The sequence below is a fragment of the Papio anubis genome, chromosome 20 (genome assembly GCF_008728515.1).
Source record: "Papio anubis isolate 15944 chromosome 20, Panubis1.0, whole genome shotgun sequence".
Taxonomy (NCBI): domain Eukaryota; kingdom Metazoa; phylum Chordata; class Mammalia; order Primates; family Cercopithecidae; genus Papio; species Papio anubis.
Window position 1 is genome coordinate 43,178,458 of NC_044995.1, and position 26,545 is coordinate 43,205,002.

The 26,545-nt window shown below is 54.8% G+C and overlaps 2 protein-coding genes across 11 annotated transcripts in view; one reads left to right on the forward strand and one right to left on the reverse strand.

Annotated features, from left to right (window-relative positions):
* Positions 1 to 331: 331 nt before the first annotated feature.
* Positions 332 to 14,540, forward strand: PRAM1 (PML-RARA regulated adaptor molecule 1; the record flags this gene model as incomplete). The annotated part of the gene is given in 14 exon segments (XM_031659992.1): positions 332 to 619; positions 3,406 to 3,619; positions 3,622 to 3,737; positions 3,739 to 3,811; positions 3,814 to 3,929; positions 3,931 to 5,104; positions 5,191 to 5,257; positions 5,819 to 5,895; positions 13,459 to 13,516; positions 13,622 to 13,727; positions 13,858 to 14,020; positions 14,104 to 14,137; positions 14,226 to 14,260; positions 14,372 to 14,540. Coding segments are annotated over 14 exon segments (2,559 nt in total), but the record flags the coding sequence as incomplete, so codon positions are not given.
* Positions 14,541 to 15,488: 948 nt separating this feature from the next.
* HNRNPM (heterogeneous nuclear ribonucleoprotein M) overlaps positions 15,489 to 26,545 on the reverse strand; it is a 44,390-nt gene continuing 33,333 nt past the window's right edge. For 7 of the 10 annotated variants that reach the window (XM_009193374.4, XM_009193369.4, XM_009193377.4 and 4 more), the window contains 4 exons: positions 21,472 to 21,525; positions 18,236 to 19,038; positions 17,564 to 17,615; positions 15,489 to 15,912 (listed from right to left, as the gene is read on the reverse strand). In XM_009193374.4, the coding sequence (XP_009191638.2) occupies positions 15,749 to 15,912; positions 17,564 to 17,615; positions 18,236 to 19,038; positions 21,472 to 21,525 (1,073 nt within the window). In that variant the 3' untranslated portion in view covers positions 15,489 to 15,748. The remainder of the gene's footprint in view (positions 15,913 to 17,563; positions 17,616 to 18,235; positions 19,039 to 21,471; positions 21,526 to 26,545) is intronic. The other 3 variants (XM_009193376.4, XM_009193373.4, XM_009193371.4) reach the window with 1 other exon arrangement.

The window sequence follows — 26,545 nt, forward strand, 5'->3', positions numbered from 1 at the left end:
TGTCTCAAATAAAAAAAAAAAAAAAAGAAACTAGTGACCACGTTAGGAACATGCAGGCAACCAATGCCCCAAGCTTGGGACAGTAGCAGGCAGGCCAGGAATTCAAGGGAAATAGAAGTGCCCGGGAGGGGCCAGGCGCAGTGGCTCACGCCTGTAATCCCAGCACTTTGGGAGGCCAAGGCGGACTGATCCCTTGAGCTCAGGAGTTTGAGACCAGCCTGCCCAACACAGTGAAACCTCTTCTCTACTAAAGATACAAAACATAGCCAGGAGTGGTGGTGCGTGCCTATAATCGCAGCTACTCAGGAGGTTGATACAAGAGAATTGCCTGAACCCGGGAGGCAGAAGTTGCAGTGAGCCGAGATGGCACCATGGCACTCCAGCCTGGGCGACAGAGCAAGACTCAGTCTCAAAAAAAAAGAAGTGGCTGGCAGGATCTGGAGACAGATTGGAGCCTCCCCACCTCCTTCCCTTCCTCCTCTGCCCTCCCCCGCCCCACCTCCAGCAGCCCCCACCCTGTGTGCTGGCCGTGGAGCAGAAGCCACAGTCACTTCCTGAAGGCAGCGGCCCCAGCTCGGGTCCCACTCATCCCGTGGCCCATCACCTGCCTGCAGCCATGGTGAGTACGGAGAGAGGCCTGTGCCTCGATAGCCGGGAAGCAAGGGACCCAGGTGTTCCCTGGAGGATAGGATCCACCTGTGGAGGGGCAGGGGGCGCTGCGAAAGACATCTGGGAAACGGGAAGGGTCAGCAAAAAGGACCCGAGGTAGGAGGCCGCCAGGCACACCCCAGGACAGCGCGGGCTCCTGGGGGCTCAGGCTCAGATTGGGACTGCGAGGGGGACAGATGGGACTACCCGGGGGGACGTCTCCCGTCTCCCTAGGTCAACATGAGCAGCAATGTGGGAACGGGCAGCTGGGGTGAGAGCAGTGCTTTCCTGTGGGGTGACAAAGTGGGTCATGGCCCTCCCCCGACCAGTCACCCAAGTTGTGACCTGCTAACCCTGACTTATCTAGCCTTGTGGTCACCCGGGAGCACTTCCTTCAAACCACTGGGGGCTTCGGCAGGGGCACTTCAGGCCCCAGGTGGGAATCGCTGCCTTTTCAAGGAGCACTCCTGGTCTCTGGTCCTCTGGATGGGGAAAGTGAGGTACACACAGGAGGTAAAGGCCACACGCTTCTGCCCTTGCCCTCCCCCAGTCTCCTCGACCACAGGTGAAGGGGGCGTTTGTAGGGCCAAGGAGGCCTGGCCTCCTTGTGAATCTGCCTACATCTGTGGGCAGTGGTTGCCGGGCCAGCTAGGAGGGCAGCTGGGACAGCTGGGTGTGCAGGAGATGGCACATGTGCCAATGGTGTCCGCACCGGTCCTCTCAGGCACTGTCAACTGTGCGCATTCCTGACCATCAGCCCGCATGTCGGAGACGGTGTGAGAGGGACTGCATAGCCGTCTCCAGGCGTCTCTGTGTTTTCCTGATGGTCAGTCTGAGTACATGACTGTCTTTGTGCCGCCTAAATATTGTTTAGTTCAGCAAATATTTACTGAGCACCTACTATGTTCCAGGCCCTGGGAAGATAGCAATGAATGAATGAGCCAAGTCTCTGCGTTGCAGAGGCTGAGGAACTGGGGGAAGTTGCAGTATAGAGAGACAAAAAAAAAAAAATTTTTCAAGACACATTAAAAGCAATGTAAAATAGTATGATACATGGGGTGGGTACGATGGGGAAAATCATGTATGCTGACTGCACAGGGCAGTAGTGGGATGGGGTGATCCCTTTAAAATAAGGTGGTCTAGGCCAGGTGTGATGTCTCATGCCTTGCAATCCCAGCACTTTGGGAGGCTGAGGTGGGCGGATCACTTGAGGTCAGGAGTTTGAGACCAGCCTGGCCAACATGGTAAAACCCCGTCTCCATTAAAAATACAAAAAATATTAGCCGGGCGTCGTGGCAGACACCTGTGATCCCAGCTACTCAGGACACTGAGGCAGGAGAATCGCTTGAACCCAGGAGGCGGAGGTTGCAGTGAGTTGAGATTTCGCCACTGCACTCCAACCTGGGGACAGAGTGAGACTCCATCTCAAAAAAAAAAAAAAAGAAAAGAAAAAAGAAAGAAAAATAGGGTGATCCAGGCCGGGCACAGTGGCTCACACCTGTAATCCCAGTACTTTGGGAGGCCAAGGCGGGTGGTCACCTGAGGTCAGGAGTTTGAGACAAGCCTGGCCAACATGGTGAAACCCTGTCTCTAGTAAAAATACAAAGTTAGCCAGGCGTGGTGGCGGGTGCCTGTCATCCCAGATACTCAGACGGTTGAGGCATGAGAATCATTTGAACCTGGGAAGCGGAGATTGCAGTGAGCCAAGATCACGGATTGCACTCCAGTCTGGGTGACAGAGCAAGACTCCATCTCAAAAAAGTAAAAATAAACAAATAAAATAGGGTGGCCTCAGACAGCCTCTCTAATAAGGAAATATGAGAACAGAGACTGGGAGGAGGAAGAGGAGAGAACCAGGTAGTGCAGGGACATGTCCTGGGTCAGGGACAGGGCAGAGGCCCCGAGGTCAGAGGGAAGTGTTCAGGGTGCAGGGAGGAGGAGGTGGCTAGGTGGGGAGGCTGGTTCGCCCAGGCCTTTATGAGGCATTTAGCTTGAACTACAGGGACATGAGGAAGCATTGCTGGGTTTTGAGCAGAGAGACACAAACAGACGCAGGGCTCAACAGGCTTCTCCCTCCCGCTGCCATGGGGGGAACTGACCAGGGAGGGGGGTAGGCAGTGACTGGGGAAGGGCTTGTTAGAATAATCCAGGCAGTTGGTTGGGGGAGGGCAGACGCTGCCTCCCACTACCTCCTGGGGTGACAACGGTGAAGGCAGTGAGAAGTGGTTGGATTCCGGATGTGTTTTGAAATTAGCACAGAAGGGACTCCAGGCCTGGGCGTGGCGGCTCAAGCCTGTAATCCCAGCTACTCGGGAGGCTGGGGGATCATTGGAGCCCAAGAGTTGGAGGCTGCAGTGAGCTGTGATTACACCACTGCACTCCAGCCTGGGCAATGGAATGAGACTGGAGACATGCAGTGTGGGGGTGAAAGAACGAGGGGGTCAAGGATGCTGGGGGGTTGGGGTACCACCCATGCGGGGAGGGCTGTGGGACTGGAGGCTGCAGGAGGGATGTCAGGAGTTCCACTCCTGCTAGAGGAGGTTGGGTGTGGAATCAGCACTAAATGGAGAAGTAGGGAGGGGTGTGGGCTCCAGGATCCTAGGATCAATGGGGGCTCCTCAGAAAGAGAGCCGAGGGCTGATGGGGCCTGGGTGCAGGGGTGGTGGTTGTGGGCTGTGCCTGAGGGTCCCCAGTCCCTCCCTTCCATGCCCCTTCTGTGTGTTTGAGCCCCTGCCCCATTGGCTGTGTGTCTCCTAGGAGAGCCATCAGGACTTCCGGAGCATCAAAGCAAAATTCCAGGCCTCTCAGCCGGAGCCCAGCGACCTGCCCAAAAAACCCCCAAAGCCTGAGTTCAGTAGACTCAAGAAGTTCCCCCAGCCCGAGCTAAGCCAGCACCTCAAGAAACCCCCGCCGCCTGAGGTCACTGATCTTCCCAAGAAACCCCCGCCGCCTGAGTTCACTGACCTCCCCAAGAGCCTCCGCCACCTGAGTTCACTGACCTCCCCAAGAAGCCTCCGCCGCCTGAGTTCACTGACCTCCCCAAGAAGCCTCCGCCACCTGAGTTCACTGACCTCCCCAAGAAGCCTCCATACGCCCTATGAGTTCACTGACCTCCCAAGAAGCCTCCATGCATACAGGTTCACTGACCTCCCCAAGAAGCCTCCATGCATACTGCTGACCTCCCCAAGAAGCCATCCAAACTGGAGTTCAGTGAGGTCTCCAAGAAGTTCCCCCAGCTGGAGGCCACTCCATTTCCAAGGAAGCCCCCGCAGCCTGAGATGCGGTGAGGCCTGTGAGAGGAGCCTGGCTGCGGGCCCAGCCACACCTGTCCGGAAACCCCAGCAGTCCGACGAGCTCAGTCACCCCGCCGGACCCCCATCTGAACCCAAATCCAATGCATTCCCCAGGAAGCTCTGGCAGCCCGAGGCCAGTGAGGCTACCCCAAAGCCCCCGCAGCCTGAGTTCAGTACCTTTCCCAAGAAGCCCGCGCAGCCTGAGGTCAACATGCACCCCAAAAAGCCCCCACAGCCTCAGGTCGGTAGCCTCCCTAAGACGTCCCTGCCGCAGCCTGAGTCCAGTGACGTCCCTCAGACACCGCCCTGGAAGCCTGAGGCCACTGAGTCCCTCCCCCACTCCCCGAAGCCCAACTTCAGTAGCATTCCCAAGAAGCCGGTGCAGCCCGAGTTCAGTGTGCACCCCAGAAAGCCCCCACAGCCTCAGGCGGATGGCCTCCCTAAGAAGTCCGTGCCGCAGCCCGAGTTCAGCGAGGCGGCTCAGACTCCTCTCTGGAAGCCTCAGTCCGCTGAGCCGAAGCACGACTCCAGCGCCTTTCCCAAAAAGGCCTCCCAGCCTCCGCTGAGTGACTTTCCCAAGAAGCCTCCGCAGCCGGAGCTTGGGGACCTCACCAGGACCTCCTCAGAGCCCGAAGTCAGCGTGCTTCCCAAGAGGCCGCGGCCCGCCGAATTCAAAGCGCTCTCCAAGAAGCCCCCGCAGCCCGAGCTGGGCGGCCTCCCCAGGACCTCCTCGGAGCCCGAGTTCAACTCCCTCCCCAGGAAGTTGCTGCAGCCGGACCGCCGGGGGCCACCCCGCAAGTTCTCACAGCCTGAACCCAACGCTGTCCTCAAGAGACACCCGCAGCCTGAGTTCTTCGGTGATCTCCCTCGAAAGCCTCTACTCCCCAGCTCCGCTTCCGAGAGCTCACTGCCTGCGGCTGTGGCCGGCTCCAGCTCCCGGCACCCGCTCAGCCCTGGGTTTGGACTTGCTGGGACACCCCGCTGGAGGTCAGGAGGCCTTATTCACAGTGGAGGGGCCAGGCCAGGCCTCAGACCCAGCCATCCACCCCGGCGGAGGCCTCTGCCCGCTGTCAGCAGCCTGGGACCCCCTCCAGCCAAGCCTCCGCTGCCCCCGGGCCCCGTGGATATGCAGAGCTTTCGGAGACGCTCTGCAGCATCCACAGGTGGGTGAGGGCGGGCGACACCGGCAGGAGGCGGGGCTGAGATCCCAGGCACTACCGGCCTCCCTGCTGCACTCTCTACCCCACAGATCTACGGAGGACCCGCTCGGCCGCTGCGCTCCACTTCCAGGCCCGACAGCCTGAAGACATCCCGCCGTGAGTGTGGGGAGGAAGCTGGGGTGGGTGCAGATTGTGGGGCTCAAAGGGGCCTCATCTCGGCCGGGAGCAGTGACTCACGCCTGTAATCCCAGCACTTTGGGAGGCCGAGGCAGGCCAATCACCTAAGGTCAGAGGTCAAGACCAGCCTGGGCTACATGGTGAAACCCCGTCTCTACTAAAAATACAAAATTAGCTGGGCGTGCTGGCGCATGCCTGTAATCCCAGCTGCTCGGGAGGCTGAGGCAGGAGAATTGCTTGAACCTGGGAGGCGGAGGTTGCAGTGAGCCAAGATCATGCCATTGCATTCCAGCCTGGGCAGCAAGAGCAAAACTCCATCTCAGAAGAAAAAAAAAAAATTAGCTAGGCGTGGTGGGGGGCACCTGTAATCCCACCTACTCGGGAGGCTGAGGCAGGAGAATCGCTTGAACCTGGGAGGCGGAGGCTGCTGTGAGCCAAGATCACGCCCCTGCACTCCAGCCTGGGTGACAGAGCAAAACTCCATCTCAAAAAAAAAAAAAAAAAAAAAAAAAAGAGGCCTCATCTCAGGTATCCCCGCAGGATCCCAGATGAGATCTACGAGCTGTATGACGACGTGGAACCCAGAGATGACTCCAGCCCCAGCCCCAAGGGCAGAGGTTTGTTGGTGGCCTGCCCGAGTCCCTGCAAAACATTCGGGGCAAGGGCATTTTCTGCCATGCTCCTGGTGTAAGAGCAAGTAACATTTTAGGACCTGCTGGCTCCTGCTGGGTGGAACTACATGAGGGGAGCCCAGAGGCCAAGGGCCACTGAGAAGGCTGTTGTAGGCAAAGGTGTGGCCCAGGCTGGCAGCAGGAGGCGTGGGAGCAGTGGGCGAATCCAGTAATCAAAAGCAAGCATCAGGCCGGGTGCGGTGGCTGATGCCTATAATCCCAGCACATTGGGATCCCGAGGCAGGAAGATCATTTGAGCCAATCCCAGGGCTTTGGGAGGCCAAGGCAGGAGGATCCCATAAGCCCAAGATTCCAGACCAGCCTGGGCCACAGAGCAAGACCTCATCTCTACAAAAAAATTTAAAAATCAGCCAGGCGTGGTGACAAGCATCTGTAGTCCCAGCTATTTGGGATGCTGAGACAAGAGGATTGCTTAGGTCCAGGAGGTCAAGATTGCAGTGAGGCTGTGACTGCACCACTGTACTCCAGCCTGGGCAGCAGACACCCTGTCTCAAAAAAAAAAAAAAAAAAACAAACCAGGACTTGGTGGTATATAAAGCAGGGAAGTTTCAAGCCTAGTATCCAAGGTCATGACAGAGCCGCTCCTGGGTTGACGACAAGATGTTAGGTTCCATTCATCCATCCATCCATCCATCCATCCATCCATTTATTTATTTTTTATTTTATTTTTTTTTTTTTTGAGACGGAGTCTCGCTGTGTCACCCAGGCTGGAGTGCAGTGGCACGATCTCGGCTCACTGCAAGCTCCACCTCCCGGGTTTACGCCATTCTCCTGCCTCAGCCTCCGAGTAGCTGGGACTACAGGCGCCCGCCACCACGCCCGGCTAGTTTTTTGTATTTTTAGTAGAGACGGGGTTTCACCATGTTAGCCAGGATGGTCTCGATCTCCTGACCTCGTGATCCACCCGCCTCGGCCTCCCAAAGTGCTGGGATTACAGGGTTGAGCCACCGCGCCCGGCCCATCCATTTATTTATTTATTTGAGACGGAGTCTTACTCTGTCACCCAGGCTGGAGTGTAGTGGTGCGATCTCAGCTCACTGCAACCTCCACCTCCCAGGTTCATGCCATTCTCCTGTGTCAGCTTCCCAAGTAGCTGGGTCTACAGGTGCCCACCACCACGCCAGGCTAATTTTTTGTATTTTTAGTAGAGACGGGGTTTCACCGTGGTCTCGATCTCCTAACCTCGTGATCTGTCCACCTTGGCCCCCCAAAGTGCTGGGATTACAGGCATGAGCCACCGCGCCCAGCCCTTATTTATTTAATTAATTGATTTATGTATTTGTTTTTTTGTTTATGATGGAGGCTCACTCTGTCGCCCAGACTGGACCGCAGTGCTGCGATCTTGGCTAACTGCAACCTCCACCTTCCATGTTCAAGAGATTCTCCTGTCCCACCCTCTGGAGTAGCTGGGATTACAGGCACGCGCCACTAAGCCCAGCTAATTTTTGTATTTTTAGTAGTGATGGGGTTTCACCATGTTGGCCAGGCCAGTCTCGAGCTCCTGACCTCAAATGATCCTTCCACCTTAACCTCCCAAAGTGCTGGGGTTACAGTCATGAGCCACCGCGCCTGGCCTTATTTTTTTTTTATTTTTTGGAGACATAATCTTGCCCAGGCTGGAGTGCAGTGGTGCCATCTCGGCTCACTGCAACCTCTGCCTCTTGGATTCAAGCGATTCTCCTGCCTCAGCCTCTCAAGTAGCTGGGATTACAGGCGCCCACCACCACGCCTAGTTAATTTTTGTATTTTTTTTTTTTTTTTTTTTTGAGACAGAGTCTCGCTGTGTCACCCAGGCTGGGGTGCAGTGGCCCGATCTCGGCTCACTGCAAGCTCCGCCTCCCGAGTTTACGCCATTCTCCTGCCTCAGCCTCCCGAGTAGCTGGGACTACAGGCGCCCGCCACCACGCCCGGCTAGTTTTTTGTATTTTTAATAGAGACGGGGTTTCACCATGTTAGCCAGGATGGTCTCGATCTCCTGACCTCGTGATCCACCCGCCTCGGCCTCCCAAAGTGCTGGGATTACAGGCTTGAGCCACCGCACCCGGCTTAATTTTTGTATTTTTAGTAGAGCTGGGGTTTCACCACATTGGCCAGGCTGGCCTTGAACTCCTGACAAAGTGCTGGGATTACAGGCATGAGCCACGACATCCGGCCTGATTCATTTAGACCTGTTGTGTTCAAGGTAGCTGAGGGGATGTCCAGGCAGAACTTGGGCCTGAAACTCAGGAGGGACGTGTGGCCTGGAGGCAGGTGTGGCAGTGGCAGGGGAGGGAGGCTGCCGAGGGTTTCTTAGAAATCTGTGCTGGAGGCCGGGCGCGGTGGCTCAAGCCTGTAATCCCAGCACTTTGGGAGGCTGAGACGGGCGGATCACAAGGTCAGGAGATCAAGACCATCCTGGCTAACACGGTGAAACCCCGTCTCTACTAAAAAATACAAAAAACTAGCCGGGCGAGGTGGCGGGTGCCTGTAGTTCCAGCTACTCGGGAGGCTGAAGCAGGAAAATGGCGTAAACCCGGGAGGCGGAGCTTGCAGTGAGCTGAGATCCGGCCACTGCACTCCAGCCTGGGCGGCAGAGCCAGACTCAGTCTCAAAAAAAAAAAAAAAAAAAAAAAGAAGTCTGTGCTGGGTGAGTAGGGAGCAGGCCCGTACCTCCTGCCCAGCTCCAAAGTTAATGCCTTCGTGAAAACACAAGCAGCTTCCAGGCAAGCACCTTGCCTGCATGTCCCTAAATCTGTATCCTCCACTCCCAAATCCCCATAAGGCAGCAAGGCAATGCATCCCTATTTCACAGATGCACAAGGTTGGCTGGGCGTGGCGGCTCACACCTATAATCCCAGCACTTTGGGAGTTCCAGGCAGGCAGATGACTTGAGGTCAGGAGTTCCAGACCAGCCTGGCCAACATGGCAAAAACCTGTCTCTACTAAAAATACAAAAATTAGCCGGGGCCAGTCATGGTGGCTCATGGCTGTAATCCCAGCACTTTGGGAGGCCAAGGCGGGTGGACCACCTGAGGTCAGGAGTTCAAGACCAGCCTGGACAACATGGAGAAACCCCATCTCTACTAAAAATACAAAAATTAGCTGGGCGTGGTGGTGCACGCTTGTAGTCCCAGCTACTTGGGAGGGTGAGGCAGGAGAATCACATGAACCTGGGAAGAAAGGGTTGCAGTGAGCCAAGATCACGCCACTGGACTCCAGCCTGGGCAACAGAGTGAGACTCCATCTCAAAAAAAAAAAAAAAAATTAGTCGGGCATGGTGCCACACACCTGTAATCCCAGCTACTCAGGAGGCTGAGGTTGGAGAATTCCTTGAACCCGGGAGGCGGAGGTTGCAGTGAGCCAACATGGCACCACCTCGCACTAAGCCTGGTGACAGGAGTGAGACCTCGCGGGCTGTCTCAATTGAAAAAGAGGCCGGGCGAGGAAGCCTGCCTGTAATCCCAGCACTTTGGGAGGCCGAGACGGGCAGATCACGAGGTCAGGAGATCGAGACCACTTGGCTAACCCAGAAACCCCGTCTCTACTAAAAATACAAAAAAACTAGCTGTGCGAGGTGGCGGGCCTGTAGTTCCAGCTACTCGGGAGGCTGAAGCAGGAAATGGCGTAACCCGGGAGGCGGAGCTTGCAGTGAGCTGAGATCCGCCACTGCACTCCAGCCTGGTGACAGAGCGAGACTCCGTCTCAATAAAAAAAAAAAAAAAAGAAAAATAGATACGCAAGGTTGAGGTTCTGGGAAGGGGCTTGCCCTGGCTTGCACAGCCGGTCCACGAGCTGGATCTGTGGCAGGGCTTTCAGCAGGAGCCTGAGCCTGAGCCTCTAAGATGCTCCTGCTCTCCCTGCAGCCTCAGAGGGCCTGGGGCAGAGAGGCTCCCTCTGCTTCTCCTGGGCTTTCTCCCGGAGCTGTTTGCAACACCTTCCTGTGAGCACACAGCTTCCTGATGGGGCCCCTCCTGCTTCCGTTCCAGGGGAGGCTCTGTGGCTTGGGTCTGGGGGCCACCCTTGGGGATGCAGATGGTCAGGAGGAGGGCTGCTGAGAGCCTGGGCTAGTGACAGCCTGCCTCCGGCCACTCCCAGCAGCCCTGCTGGAATGCCCCACCTCTTCTGAGGCTAGGAGCATCTCCCTCTCCCCAAATTTCATACAATCCCCACCCTTGGCCCATTGTTCCTGTCACCAGACAACCTTCTTCCCTTTCCTTGCCAGTCATTCGAGATTCTGATATGAAAAAAGAAAAAAGGGGCTGGGCGCAGTGGCTCACGCCTGTAATCCCAGCACTCTGGGAGGCGGAGGCGGGTGGATCAGTTGAAGTTGCGAGTTCGAGACCAGCCTGGCCAACATGGTGAAACCCCATCTCTACTAAAAATACAAAAATTAGCTGGGTGTGGTGTTGCATGCCTGTTGTCCCAGCTACTGGAGAGGCTGAGGTGGGAGGATCGCTTGAACCCAGGAGATGGAGGGATTATAGGCATGAGCCACCGTGCCTGGCCGCATCACCCATTTTGGTTTTTTTTGTTTTTCTTTTTGAGGCAGAGTTTGGTTCTTCTTGCCCAGGCTGCAGTGCAGTGGTGCAATCTCGGTTCACTGCAATCTCCGCCTCCTGGATTCAAGCGATTCTCCTGCCTCTGCCTCCCGAGTAGCTGGGACTACAGGCATGCACCACCACGCCTGGCTAACTTTGTATTTTTAGTAGAGACAGGGTTTCTCCATGTTGGTTAGGCTTGTCTGGAACTCCCAACCTCAGGTGATCCTCCCACCCTGGCCTCCTGAAATGCTGGGATTACAGGCGTGAGCCACCCTGCCCGGCCTCGCATCATCCGTTTTCTAAGATGCAGTGAGCCGAGATTGCATCTCTGCACTCCAGCCTGGGCAACAACAGAATGAGACCCTGTCTCAAGAAAAAGAAAAAAAGGTCCCACTTCCCTCGATCTCCCGCTTCTCAGGAGTGGCGTGGGCTTCTCCCTGTGGGTGCAGCTTCTCAAAGGCAACTTAGATCTCTTGGGGCCAGGACTCTGGACTCTCCTCTCCCACTGTCTGCCTTACTTGGAGCAGTGGCAGCTCCACTGCAGAGGTGGCGGCTCCTCTGCAGGTGGGGAGAGCCTGGCCTTTCCCAGGATCTGAGCAGGCCATGCGGGGAACGTGGGCAGAGGCCTGCTCAGGGTCAGCTGTGGATGAACCGGGGCTGCCTGCATGGTGGTGCCAAGAGGTGCTCTGATGTGGCGGGTTTGCAGAAACCTGGAGTGCCAAGATCAGGTTCGCTCCTGGTGGAGTGACTGCTCATGGCCAGGGAAGCCTCTGAGAGGCAGGAGCAGCTGGAGGGGCTGTGTGTTCCGGGTGAGACTGTGGATGGCCACGCCTGGTATCTGGCGGGCACAATCCAGGTGCCGCTCCTTGGGCTGCCTGGAGGGACTACAGGCCTGCAATGTCCGGAGGGATGCTTTGAGCCATTTGGAAAGGACACACTGGGACTCTGGGTTCTAGATCTTTCACTCACCGGGGTCCCTGCGGCTCCCGCCTGAAGCCAATCCCTTGGCCAGCAGGGCTCTGACTTGGGAACCTGGTCATTTGCCAGGAAGTGGCACAGGGAGGCTGGCACCATGGGAGACCCCTCAGTCCATGAGTCACTAGTCCAGGACGCTCACCCCAGCAGCATCTTTTTTTTTTTTTTTTGAGACGGAGTCTGGCTCTGTGCCCGGGCTGGAGTGCAGTGGCCGGATCTCAGCTCACTGCAAGCTCCGCCCCCCGGGTTTACGCCATTCTCCTGCCTCAGCCTCCCGAGTAGCTGGGACCACAGGCGCCCGCCGCCTCGCCCGGCTAGTTTTTTTGTATTTTTTAGTAGAGATGGGGTTTCACCGTGTTCGCCAGGATGGTCTCGATCTCCTGACCTCGTGATCCGCCCGTCTCGGCCTCCCAAAGTGCTGGGATTACAGGCTTGAGCCACCGCGCCCGGCCTTGCAGCATCTTTTAAAAATTATTTTTATTTATTATTTTGAGACAGGGTCCTGGTCTGTCGCCCAGGCTGGAGTGCAGCGGCACCATCTTGGCTCACTGCAACCTCCGCCTCCTGGGTTCCAGCGATTCTCCTGCCTCAGCCTCCTGAGTAGCTGGGATTATAGGTGCCCACCACCATGCCCATCTAATTTTTGTATTTTTTGTAGAGACGGGGTTTCACCATGTTGGCCAGGTTGCTGTTGAACTCCTGACCTCAAGTGATCTGCCCGCCTTGGCATCCCAAAGTGCTGGGATTACAGGCGTGAGCCACCGTACCCAGCCACAATATTTTACTGTCAACTATCATTGCCCTACTGTGCAATGGAACACCCGATTTCTTTCTCCTAAGTGTAACTTTGTACTCATGGGCCAGCCTCTCCTCATCCTCCTTTCTCCTTAGTTTTTCACCCAAATCTCATTACAGTAGGACCCTAGAACCCACTGGGCGCAGTGGCTCAGGCCGTAATCCCAGCACTTTGGGAGGCCAAGGCAGGGGCATCACCTGAGGTCAGGAGTTAGAGACCAGCCTGGCCCACATGACGAAACCTCATCTCTACTAAAAATACAAAAATCAGCTGGGCGTGGCAGTGGGTGCTTGTAATCCCAGCTACTCAGGATGCTGAGACAGGAGAATCGCTGGAACCCAGGAGGTGGAGGTTGCAGTGAGCTGAGATCACGCCATTGCACACTCTAGCCTGGGCAACAAGAGCAAAACTCTGTCTCAAAAAATAAAAAAGAACCCTAGACCCAATTTGACCTAGGAGGCAGAAGTGAAATGGCCTCGAAGCCTACGCATAAATCCTGCCTCTGCCATTTACAAGCTGGGTGACCTTGGGCAGTTTGCTTGACCTCTCTGAGCCTTTATTTCCTCACGGACAAGTTGGGCATGACAGTGGCGTCTACTGGCATGAACAAGGTTGCTGAGAGGACTGACATGAGGAGCATGGCCCAGCAGTTCCCACCATGCTGAGCATGTAGGAGTTAAGGGAATGGAAGGCAATCCAGAAAAACTCGTGACCCCTGAGAAAAGCTTGCGGAAGGTGGGCAGGGAGAGGTTTGGGGGGGGACCTGGTGGGATCTGGGGAGTCCTTGGAACTGACACAGGGAGGCCTCACTCAAGATCCAGCCACCAGCCAGGTGCAGTGGCTCACGCCTATAATCCCAGCACTTTTAGGAGGCCAAGACCCGCAGACTGCTTGAGGCCAGGAGTTCAAGACCAGCCTGGCCAACATAGTGAAACCTGTCTGTATTAAAAATACAAAAATCAGCCAGCTGTGGTGATGGGCACCTGTAATCCCCGCTACTCAGGAGGCTGGGGTAGGAGAATCGCTTGAACCCAGGAGGCAGAGGTTGCAGTGGGCTGAGAGCGTGCCATTGCACTCCAGCCTGGGTGACAGAGCGAGACTTCATCTCAAGCAAAAACACAAAAACAAAAAACAGCTACCAGGGTAAAGGCTGAGCTGGCGGGCCCTGCCTTGACTCGGAGTCCTGACTGTCCCCAGATGAAGCACCCTCAGTTCAGCAAGTCACCAGGAGGCCACCACAAGACTCAGCACTCAGGTACCATGGGCAGAGGGGGCGGGCGGATGGGGGGGCAAGCTCCAGGAACCCCCAGAGGAGCACACCTTGCTCACGAGCACACAATTCCTTGGTGGGGGGTATCAGGAAGAAGGATCCCCAGCCACAGCAGTTGCCACCCATGGACCCAAAGTTGCAGAAGCAGCTGAGGAAAGCAGAGAAGGCCGAGAGGGAGTTCCGGAAGAAGTTCAAGGTGAGGCCTCCGAGTTAAGCAGGAGTCCTGGCAGGGTGGAGACCCGGGCCCCACAGATCCCAGGCTCAGAAAGAAGACAGGGGCCCGAGGGCAGCAGCACGAGCAGAGGCCATAACATCTCGCGCCCCAGTTTGAAGGGGAGATCGTGGTTCACACGAAGATGATGATTGACCCCAATGCCAAGACGCGCCGTGGGGGCGGCAAGCACCTCGGGATCCGGCGCGGGGAGATCCTGGAGGTGATCGAGTTCACCAGCAATGAGGAGATGCTGTGCCGGGACCCCAAGGGCAAATGTGAGTGCGCCTGGCCCCGCAGCCCCAGGAGGCACCCCCACCACCCTGGGCCTCAGAACCCACCATGCCCACTCTCTTCACAGATGGCTACGTGCCGAGAATAGCGCTCCTGCCCCTGTAAGTACCAGCCCTGACTGTGGGGGGAAGGGTGGGGTACGGGGAATGAGCCACAGTGCCCCTTGCTGACCCAGCTGTGCTCTGCCAGGGAGACGGAGGTGTATGATGATGTCGACTTCTGCGGTACGTGGACACTCTGGGTGGGCTGGAGGGACCCTGGCGATTCCCCTGGGGAGCTGCTCACTATTGGGCATCTGGGGAGAGGGGTCCATGGAAGTCACGCTTCCTCGGCAGACCCCCTGGAAAACCAGCCACTTCCCCTGGGACGGTAAGGCCAGTAGGCATGGGGCAAGGACAGCCGGCCAGCCCAGCGCCCGCTCACCCAGGAGCCCTGGAACCCAGCGCGGGAGAGTCACAGAGCTGCCCGGGCTTGTGCCTGGCCACATAAAGTCCGTTTAAAGCAGTCCCTGCTTCTTGTCTTTTCCTTCCCTCCTGATTGGCAGAGTGGAGCAAAGGCACGGGAACCCCCTGACCAAACAGAAAAGGGGGTGTGTCTGGGGTCACCCTGCCACAGTCTCACACCTCAGGGATAAAAGCAAGGGAGAAAAGGGTGGCAAGAAGCTGGTGAGCAAGGGGGGCTCCTGGTGATCAGAACCCCATGTGCTGCCAGCCAGGGCAGCCAGGCAGGACGTGTCCCTCCACAGGCAACAGACGAGCAGCAGGCAGGCCTCTTTGCCGGGGACGCACACCTGCTTGGCCTGAGCGGATCCTGAGGGTGCTTCACGGGGGTAAAGGGTGGGGCCTATACCCAATTCTGACAGAGCCCAGATATCAGATTTGGCTTGACCCTCTGGTAGGACTGAACATGGGTGGAAGGTGGCACACAGTTTGGTCTGTTTCAGCAGGGGAAAAATATGCCAGAGAACAAGCCCGACTGAGGCAGGGTCTGTGCCCCAGGGTGTTAACCTCGTAACAGGGAGACAGGATGGCTTTCAGGAGGCTTTTCTTCATTTTTGAGACAGAGTCTCACTCTTGCCCATGCTGGAGTGCAGTGGCGAGATCTCGCTCACTGCAACCTCTGCCTCCTGGGTTCAAGCAATTCTCCTGCCTCAGCCTCCTGAGTAGCTGGGACTACAGGTGCCCTCCTCCCAGATTACAGGCACGAACCACTGCGCCTGGCCTCGGGAGGCTCTAAACAACCAAATGCTCCATTATCAGCCCACGGATTACAGCCCACAGGAAGGCAGTTTCCAGGGAAGAGTCTCCCCCAGTCTGTGGGCAGGCACTCACCCCTGGGGCCTCAGACAAGCAGGAGAGGGGATGAGATCCCTGTTCCTTGGACTGGAAGCTCGAGTGACCCCAGCTCCCCACACCTCGGGTGGTTGCCCACACAGCACACACAAGCAGGCTGTTTTCAGGAACCGGTATTTATTATCAAAGTCATATTCGATGTCAACAAGATGCCACAACTACAAAAAAAATTGCGCACATTGCAATCTCAATGCAAACAGTCAAATGGAACCCCAGTCATTAAAAAAGTAATTCAAATTACCCCAAAAAGCAACTGAATTTTTTAAACATCTTTATACATCCAGCCAACAAATTAAAATGGTTAACAAGAAAAAATACAAATTCAGAGGTCTCGTATCGATGTTTAAAAAAGGCAACTGCTTAAGCGTTTCTATCAATTCGAACGTCAATCTCTCGGCCACTCAGCTTCATGCCGTTCATCATCCGGCAGGCTCTCTCGGCCACCTCTGGCGACTCGAACTTAACCACACCACACCCCTTGGACTTCCCATTCTCCATCTTGATGTCGGCATACAGCACGTGGCCTGGGACAGGGAGGGAAGAGACCACACTTGTCAGGCAAACCCAGAGCTCAGCCTGTCTGGGCTCCATTCAGTCCCGATTGTTAGATTTTGGTGGACAGAGTAAAAAATCCGCCTCAACGGCTTGCCCCCAAGAACCAGAGACGACCTGATATCTGGAGCACAAAGGCTCAGAATACAACGGTGGGAACCAGTGACTAGGCCCTTGGCCACACTGCCATTCTTCTGCTAACAGAGCCTGCCCCTGCCCCATGAAAAGCCTTCCTAGAGGATTCAATGCACGCCTTGATGCTTCACAAAGTTCAAAGAAGAGGGCGCCGAGTAAAGCCAGCTTTCTAGGCAGAAAGTTGGCTATATATTTTACAAAGTGTTCATTTCTGATACGCCACCGCCCCTGGTTACAAAGCCATCCGCAATCCAATGGACACGTCTGTACTGTCCAAATGAAAGCCAGCAGGTTTCACTTATTCATCTGAGCACCTGTTAAGCATCCAGATATGTGTCAACTCTGCGGAAACAGGTCAGAGCCCTAGAGGACAAAGGCTCTACTCCAGGAGTGCCAAAGGTGCTAGGGCCACAATGCCAGAGGCAGGAACTCTGCCTGAGAGGGCCCAGGGCAGGTTGGGTGGAGGGGTCCTCAGGGGAAAGTTCTTACACAGAAATTCACCAGAAAGACTTGCCAGTAATGGCTCACACAAGAGCACTGCGGGACACGTGCAGCACTTGCCGCTCAGGTTCTGGGACAGGAGGGAGATGGAGGAGGATGGGACCAAATCTTCAAGAGGCTTGTGAGTCTGGACTTCCTCTTGAAGGTACAGGGCGCCTCCAGGCATTGCAAAAGTGGGGGTTGGGGATGCTGTGATCCCACTGGCCTAGCTACAACGTAGAAACTCAGGAGTGGGGAAAGAGGTAAAGAACGGGGCAAAGAGGCATGTCGTGACTCAACGGCTTGCCCCAAGAACCATGGAGAAGCAGCAATGGTGGTGAAATCAGAGCCACTGCTGAAACAGGAAGTGGGAGGGCAGTGCGGAAGCAGCCGCCCGGTCCTCTAGCTCAGGCCCCTCTAGCTAAAAAGAACAGAGGTGGTGCATGAGGGGCGGAGGCTCACTCTGGAGGGCAGGGAAGGAAGACAACTTGCTTTCAGCCACAGAGGGAGCCCTCCAGAAGAGCAGCAGGATGTGCCAGGAAACCAGGAGACCTTAGCCTCATCCTCACAGGAGCTGCTGTGTGCCCAGAGCCTGCAGCGCCTCCCCATGGCACCTGCTGGGCTAGGTGTTCTCTCCGAGGCCCTGAACCAGCTGTGCTAAGGGGAAAGCGACCTCGTCTAGGATGTTTTTATTTAGCGTTGCCACCTAGAAGCCAGGTGACCTGAGAAGACTGACTCATCTGTGAAATGGGGACACTACTACCTTGTTTCAAAAGCCTCAAAAAGGAAGAAAAAAGGAAATTAGGATGAAATGAGAACACAGGTGAAAAACGTGCGACACATCACAGGACACTCAACAACCTGCCTGAGCACTGGCGTGGGCAGAACAATGGCAAGGCCATGGGTCCTGAGCCGATGGAGGGGCTGGGAGGGAGGCTTTGCTGCTGACTTGGCTGCATCACCAGTAAGCATGAGGGAGGCACCTAGAAAGCCGTTCCCAACACTTACCACACTCGTTGAATTTGTCCTTCAGCATCTTCCATGTGAAATCGAATGGGAGCTAAGGAGGAAGGAAAAAAGGGAGACTGATGTGTGATTAAACCAAATCCTAAGGCACGCCTTGCAGCTGACTCTGAGGGCTACGCTAGATTTCTTACTACACCAAGAAGCTGGCTGCTCTTCAGACTGAGACGATCAGCAGGGAACTAATAGGTCCACGTGGGACAAGGCTGTGAAGTGGCACAGCCAGCTCCCTCCCTGGGGCTCAGACTGTGGGAGCACTGTGCAGGATGGGACGCTTGGGCCTGTGGTGCGCAGCCCACAGTCACTAAATAGTGGCTAAGAGTGGCTGAGCTGGGGAAAATAATTCCGTTACAGCCACTTCTTTCCCTGGATCATTGTGCAAGACACAGTGCCTCTTCAAGCCAAGCAATCAGAAACTGCAGTCTCTGAGCTCAGAGTCTGCTCCATATTCTAGCACAGTGGAGAAGCCCAGGCTCTTCCAGAACCTACAGTTCTCACATTCCTTACTTGTCCCACTAGCATAAAACGTTTGGGACAGGAGCAAGGAGATGTGGTCCTCTTTGGAGGGCGCCACCTCTGACTTCATCCTGCTGATCTTTGTCTCCCCTGTCCCCTCATGCTCACCACCACCAAGAAGTTCCCCCAAGAGCCACTTACATTTCTCACAAATATCTGGCAGGCCTTCCTGGCCACCCCAGGAGCATGGCCTCCAGCTCCACCAAAGGAGCCTGCGAAGCTTCCTCCAAAGTTGCCACGCTCCATCTCGATGGCACGGTCAAAGCTGGCACCGCCACCGCCACCCATGGCCAGGCCCATGCGCTCAATGCCAGCGCCCAGGGCCGGGCCCATGGCGGGGCCCATGCGCTCGAGGCTGTTGGCACCCATGCGCTCCAGGCCCATGCGCTCGAGGCTGTTGGCGCCCATGCGCTCCAGGCCCATCCGCTCCAGGTTGTTGGCGCCCATGCGCTCCAGGCCGGTGGCCATGCGATCCATCACGGGGCCCATGCGCTCCAGGCCAGCCCCCATACCTGCGGGCACCATGCGCTCCATGCTCAGGCCCATGCGCTCAATGGCAGGGCCCATGCGCTCCACGCCAGAGCCCATGCGCTCAATGGTCTGGCCCACACGGTCGATGGGAGCGGCCATGCGCTCAAGGCCGAAGCCCATGCCGGCACCCATGCGCTCCACGCCTGAGCCGATGCGCTCCATCGTCTGGCCCATGCGCTCGATGCTGGACGCCATGTGGTCAAGGCCCAGCGGGCCCATGCGCTCAATGCCGGAGCCCATGCGCTCCACAGAGCCCATGCGGTCCATGACCAGGCCCATGCGCTCGATCTCGGAGCCCACGCGATCCATGCCGTGGCCCAGGCCTGCGCCCATGCGCTCCATGCCGGCACCCCCGAGGCGGTCAATGCCAGGACCCATCCTCTCGATCCCAGGGACGCTTCCTCCACCTCCACCTGAAACAGGGACACAAAACACAGGTTGGTGTCAAGAACTTAAGTATGCGTGTGCACAACACGCCAGACCACTTCAGCTCATGGGCATGGATCGGGGTAAAGGCCCACCATAATTTACCGTTAAGACACCCCTCAAATGTTGACAACAGCTACAGCTGGGTGATGGACTCATGAGGGCCTCCCAGCATTCTCTCTGCTCTATGCCACAGGTGAGATTTCCGTAACACAACTTCTAAAGAACACCCCTGTATGTGTGTCTGTGAGGTGCTAGTGTCTGTGACAAGCTTTGTGAACCATGGATGTCAATTCCTGAGACCTCTGAGGTTTCTCCATCAGCAGACACTGAGAAACGCTCCAGGGGGAGGCAAGGACACCCCCTACTCAGAAGGCCACCCAGGGTAATGAACAGGAGTTACGTGGAGACAAGTCCAAGTTACTCCCACCTTCCCCTCCCAGCCTGTCCCTCTCGGATGCTCTGCTGGGGGCCACTCTGGCTGCGTTTCCTCAGCGCTTCCAGGGCACAGAGAAGGATTTTCGGCCACACCATCAAGCAGAGGTCAAAAAACACACACCGAGAGATCCTCTGTGTACAAATGCACACAACTGGCCACTTCTGGGGACCTTATTATTAGGGAAACCAAATGATCTGCCGGCTTTGGAAAGAAGATGTTGATGGAACTGCAGAGTGGGCTCTGGTGGCAGCTGGGGGTCAGCCAGCAGAACAAAGGGACCCCCCACCCGTAGCGCTTGCAACTCTGGAAAGCAAGGGTCTGGCTCCATCAGCAAGGCCACCCCTTTCCACATGCCTAGCTTGGGGCTCCTCCCCGAAACCCTGTCATTTGCCTCTGAGAGTGGCCATCAGCCCAGAGCCAGCCTGTGACTAATCCAAGCAGCCTAGTCAAAAATACCAATTCAAGAGGAAACTCAGCAGTTTCTCTAATTGGCTCTATAACTGACCACAGACAAGTCTCTCTGTTGCTCCGTGCCTGCTTCCTTAGCTGCAGAGCAGCACACTGAGAGACAAAAAGCAGGCCCAACTTTAAGAATGTGTGACTTTCAGAGGGGAGACGTCTCAGAACTTCCCCACAGTATAAGGAACCTAGCGAGAATGGGCACTTTGCCCAAAGGCATCAGAAATGAGGTGGGGCGGCTGGATGTGGTGGCTCATGCCTGTAATCCCAGCACTTTGGGAGGCTGAGGCGGGCGGAACAAGGTGAGGAGATCGAGACCAGCCTGGCCAACATGGTGAAACCCAATCTCTACTAAAACTGCAAAAATTAGCTGGGCATGGTGGCGAGCGCCTTAGTCCCAGCTAGTCAGAAGGCTGAGGCAGGAGAATCGCTTGAACCCGGGAGACGGAGGTTAGAGTGAGCTGAGATCGTGCCACTGCACTCTAGCCTGGGCGACAGGGTGAGACTCTGTCTCCAAAAAAAAAAAAAAAAGAAAGAAATGAGGCAGGGCAACTCCCAATGCCAACAGAAGCAAAAGACTGGGAGGAAATGGTGCCGGTGTGGAGCTCCAGAGCCAGCCCAACACAGATGTCAGGAGGTGAGATGCCAAGACACTCAGAGGGAAAATCAGGCTGAAAAAGTACATTCGGGCCGGGTGTGGCGGCTCACATCTGTCATCCCAGCACTCTGGAGGTGTGCAGTTCAACTGAGGCCAGGAGTTTGAGATAAGCCTGGATAACCTGTCAAAATGCCATCTCTACAAAAAATCAAAAAATCAGCCAAGCCAAGTGGCATGCGCCTGTAGTGCCAGCTACTTGGGAGGCTAAAGTGGGAGAATCGCTTAGGCCTGGGAAGTCAAGGCTGCAGTGAGCCGAGACTGCGCCACGGCACTCCAGCCTGGGCGACAGAGCGAAACTCTGTCTTCAAAAATACTCAAAAAGTACATTTTGTTCTCAGTATTCATAAAACTGTGTATGAAAGAAAGATTCAGAACAAAATGTTTCTAGCAGTCATCACTGGGCGATGGGGCTTCAGACCATACTTTCTTCATATTTTCCTATTGAGTACCTGTATCTATTTCCTGTTGAGTACATTATATGTTGGGTGGTGTACTTTCAGTCTTATCAAGTCTAAGGAAAAAATACTTACTTTCAGGAATTTATAATGTGGAAAACAAAACCCCCAAATGAGAGGTACTCTAACAGTGAGGATGGCCGGCCTGTACACAGCACATGCGGAAGCACTCTCACATGTATTCGCTCTCCACGGCATCCCCGAGGAATCCCCCATTTTACAAATGAGTGCTACGAGAAACAGAGAGGTTCGGTGACTTGCCAAAAGTCACACAGCTAGAAAGAGGCAGAGCTTCTCCCACCCCGGGCAGTCTGTGTCAGAGCCCGCACTTCTCACCACTAAGCTCTACGGTCCCCCGTGATAACGGCCTGTTCTAAAATAACAAAACATCAAACTAAGTGGTTCCTACCTCCTCCCTGCTTTGCAATGATTTCTCCTCTCTTCAGTGCATTACTTAGGATTTCTAAGGAAATCAAGAAGAAAAAAAAATTAGCCAAATTTCTCTATGGCAATACAAATGTGCTCATTACAGATTCCAGAGTAGAAATACTAATAACAATGACAAGAAAAAGAAAAAGGGAAAGGGGTTTGAGAAACACACGCACAGACAAGATCATTTTACAGAGAACTAGGAGAGTCCTTGATGCTGGGTTCCGATGCCAAGACCCCACGCAGCTCCAGAGTCTGAGGCCCAGCGTGCGGGGTCACCTGCCAATGCACCCACCAGAGACAGGAGCCAGTGCATTCATGAACCGAGAGCCAGAGCAAGAAGGGGGCCATCGGGTCTTGCTCAGCGGCAGTTTTCTACAGTTGGTCCAGGTTCTCAGAACTGAGGCTTCCTTGCCTCACCTGAGCTGGAAACTAAGCCCCCACCCCCACCCCAGCCAACTTCTTGTTCAGAAGACCGCCCAGCAGCACCCACTTGGAGCCCACATTTATCCACCCAGAGGCACCTCTCGTTATCATAGAGCAAATTAAAGCTGCAGCTCCACGGACAGCCTCGATGCTAACGAATGAGCTCTGCGTGAAAATCCTGAACATGCCAGTCCTGCCTGAAATGAGCTCGGTGTGCTGTGACTAGGCAACAGATAAGGTTTCAGGAAAATACCTAAATGCACCCCCCGCCAAGTGTCCCAAACACAGTGCTGCTGCTCACTTGCCCACGGCTCACCCACACCTCCTTAAGGTTTGTCTGATGCTATCATAGCATTACCTTTCCAAGCTTCTGGTCCGTCTTTTGCTATGTAGAAGACACTTGTACCCACCCACTCTGGTCTCAAAGTATATGCTCAGCAACTCGGACATGAGCCACGAGGCACATTTCACTTTATGATTATGGCCACAAAGCCATTAAAACCTGTCCCCCCGCCGTGCAGTGGCTGATGCCTGTAATCCCAGCACTTTGGGAGGCCAAAGCGGGTGGATCACCTGAGGTCAGGATCAGCCTGGCCAACATGGTGACACCACGTCTCTATTAAAAATACAAAAATTAGCCGGGCATCATGGCGGGTGCCTGTAATCCCAGCTACTCAGGAGGCTGAGGTGGGAGAATTACTTGAACCCCTGTGGTGGAGGTTGCATGAGCTGAGATCGCGCCACTGCACTCCAGCCTGGGCAACAGAGTGAGACTCTGTCTCAAAGAAAAAAACAAAAAAAAAAACCCAAACAACAACAGAAAAAGCGCCTGTCCCCCACACAGCTGCTTCTTATATCCCAACTAACTGCCATGGGACGAGGCGGGAAAGTTCACCAAGAGACACAGACTTCAGTCTACCAGCAGGTACAGTTCATTCTGCCAGGATGCCTGCGATCCTGCCCAGACTGCCTAAGCCGAGGCTGGCTTTACAGCACCTAGACCAAACTTGTCCAACATGTCTTACTTTGCTGTTGTTCTGTTTTGGGGTTTTTGGCAGCCTGAAACCATGGTTTTTAAGTTTCTGTCTCTAGTGATAAGCGGAAAAGAGGGATGAGGAAGGGGCTTTACTGACCCAAACAGAAACCAACTGAGAAACCGTGACTGTATTCTCCCATGCACATCCCTGACCTAGATCAAGCTTTCAACTAACACACCTGCAAGACACCTGCACAAGCTTTCAACCAGCACGCCACTGATTTGAAGAGAACGGCGGAATTCTCCCATCGGCATTCACAGGCCTCCCTGCACTGACCACAGCTGCAGCCTGTTCTGCCCATGCTCCTCCCCTGCCTCACATAGACCTGCACCTTCAACCTCTGCACCCGATGCCACCAGCCGCTCTATCTGCATACACCTGCTGCCTGTGCCAAGCCCGCTCGGCCCCCTAGCAGAACCAGTGCTCTGAGCAGCAGCAGCTAGAGTAGCGTCTGGCAACCCATGTCTCCACCAGCGTCCTCACTAGGCCACTTGGATGCACAGACCTCTGGCGCTGTCCGAAGCCACCCTTAGTATCGCCTCAGCTGCACCTCATCCTTGAAGGTCAAAGACCACAGACCCATCCAAATTTTTTGAAGCAAAAAGCCCATCCTCTAATACAGAAGTGTGTGTGCACGGCGAGAAGTATGTCTGCACAGAAAGACTTCTCTGCTGACAACAGCAGTGGCTGCATCTACATAATGGGGTTTGTTTGGGTCACAACCTTCTCATCTTTTACAAGGTTTTTTTTTTTTTTTTTTTTTTTGAGACAGGGTCTCACTCTCAACCCAAGCTCCCAAGCTGGATGCAGTGGTGTGATCATGCTTCACTGCAGTCTTTTTTTTTTTTTTTTTTTTTTGAGATGGAGTCTCGCGCTGTGTCACCCAGGCTGGAGTACAGTGGCGCGATCTCGGCTCACTGCAAGCTCCACCTCCCAGGTTCACGCCATTCTCCTGCCTCAGCCTCCGAGTAGCTGGGACTACAGGCGCCCGCCACCTCGCCCGGCTACTTTTTTGTATTTTTAGTAGAGACGGGGTTTCACTATGTTAGCCAGGATGGTCTCGATCTCCTGACCTCGTGATCCACCCGCCTCGGCCTCCCAAAGTGCTGGGATTACAGGCTTGAGCCACCGCGCCCGGCCCTCACTGCAGTCTTGACCTCCTGGGCTCAAGTCCTCCTCCCACCTCAGTTTCCCAGGCAACTAGGACAGGTGTGCGGCACCATGCCCGGCTAATTTTGTTTATTTTTTGTAGAAAGGAGGTCTCACTATGTTGCCCTGGCTGGTCTTGAACTCCTGAGCTCAAGTGATCCTCCTGCTTCAGCCTCCCAATGTGTTGGGATAACAGGTGTGAGCCACTACACCCAGCCTTACAATGTCTTTTAAAACAAAGGTCCTAGCTTCTCTGGGGAAAGGCCCACCACAGTGGTCACTTGCTTGAGAAGGCCTTTCATGATTCCTACCGCTGGCCACTTCTTTCCTTGTGTGTTCATCTCATACAGGCTGAAATGGGGATCACACTTTTCATGCTGCGAGGTCCTTGAAGAATCTCTCCCTCCCATGCTGAGAGGGCCTTGAAGAATCTAGTTATTATTAATCTCACTCCTGAGAAATGTCAGGTGCAATGTAATGAACACCTTGAGTCCCTATCTTTCAATAAAATAAGCAACTCCGTTAGAGATGTGGCAGTAGGAGCACATTATGAATTAACAAGGACTGGCTGCCAATGGTGGGCTTAACATTCCCAGTCTCAATTAACCCAAGTGACCTCATGGTTCAGCATGGTCCTCATGGGTGCTATCTGCTGGACAGCAGAGTCCAGGAGTCAGTGGCGGGGGTGGGAGGGCAGGGCGACAGAACCCTGCAGCCCTGCAGTGGCATCCTCATGGAGCTCTGCTGCTCTCCTTCCATCCTGCCACCTCTCTGCAAGAAGGCAGCACCCTACTCCAGACGAGCATGCCACAGGCTGGCATCAGCATGTTGGCAAGGGCCTCACAACTCATCTTGCTGGCTGTCAACAGGGCCCCAGAGCTCAGGGAGCACTGTGAACTCCAATTTACACCCACAAAGGGTAGCATTTTTACTGTCAAATACTGCCTCACAACAGTCAGTTTTTGACATTTAACAATCTCTCTTTTTTTTTTTTTTTGAGACGGAGTCTTGCTCTGTCGCCCAGGCTGGAGTGCTGTGGCCGGATCTCAGGTCACTGCAAGCTCCGCCACCCGGGTTCATGCCATTCTCCTGCCTCAGCCTCCGGAGTAGCTGGGAGTACAGGCGCCCGCCACCTCGCCTGGCTAGTTTTTTGTATTTTTTACTAGAGACGGGGTCTCACCGTGTTAGCCAGGATGGTCTCGATCTCCTGACCTTGTGATCCGCCCATCTCGGCCTCCCAAAGTGCTGGGATTATAGGCTTGAGCCACCGCGCCCGGCCCTCTTTTTTTTTTTTTTTCCCAACGTTAATCTCAAAGTGCTGGGATTACAGGCGTGAGCCACCGTGCTTGGCCGACATTTAACGATCTTTTGATTTACATTTTTATAGCCACTCTATCAAGATTTGACTCATGCTGAGTGTGGGCCCTGGGAACCTGCATGACCAGCAGTCTGATGGGAGCACCCATGACCATAATGGCTACACTCTAGTCATGAACTAACATTTCATTAAACCCAAACGTCTGCTTCAATTCTTCCTCCAGTGTGATGAACAGTTTCCTTGCAGTGCCCAAGGGCTCTAGAGCTCATCCCACCCAAACCGAAGAACGCCAATCAAGTGGGAGGGAGTCTCTGTTCTCAGCTGTAGAGGGCACGGGGAGCACTCTGAGTGCCATATCTCAGAACATCTAAGAACAGTCTAGGAACACACACTCCATTTGTGGTTCTCCAGAGAATCGGCACTTGGAATCCTTTGCCACTGCCTACCCCAGGCTCTGAATCCTGATTGCGAGATTACATCTGCCAGTTCACCACCAACTGTGTCACACAGCTCAGCACAGCTCCCAGGCCAACCCATCCTGGTTTCCATCTACTTCTAAACTGCACCACTCTGCTCCTCACAGCAACGACTCAAAATTCCCTTTTAATGACTAATCTGTTCTTTTTTTTAAAAAAAAAAAAGAGAGAAATGCAGTTTCGCCATGTTGCCTAGGCTGATCTTGAACTCCTGAGCTCAAGCAATCCTCTTATCCCGACCTCCCAAAGTGTTGGGATTATAGGCGTAAGCCAGCACACCCAGACTAATCTGCTCTGAGTAACATTTTACCAAGCCAGATTTATGAAACTTTTTTTAAAAATTAAAATTCCGGCTGGCCGCGGTGGTTCACGCCTGTAATCCCAACACTTTGGGAGGCCAAGGCGGGCGGATCACGAGGTCAGGAGATCAAGACCATCCTGGCTAACACAGTGAAACCCCGTCTCTACTAAAAATACGAAAAATTAGCCGGGCGAGGTGGCGGGGGCCTGTAGTCCCAGCTACTCGGGAGGCTGAAGCAGGAGAATGGCGTGAACCCGGGAGGCAGAGCTTGCATTGAGCCGAGATAATGCCACTGCACTCCAGCCTGGGAGACAAGAGCGAGACTCCGTCTCAAAAAAAAAAAAAAA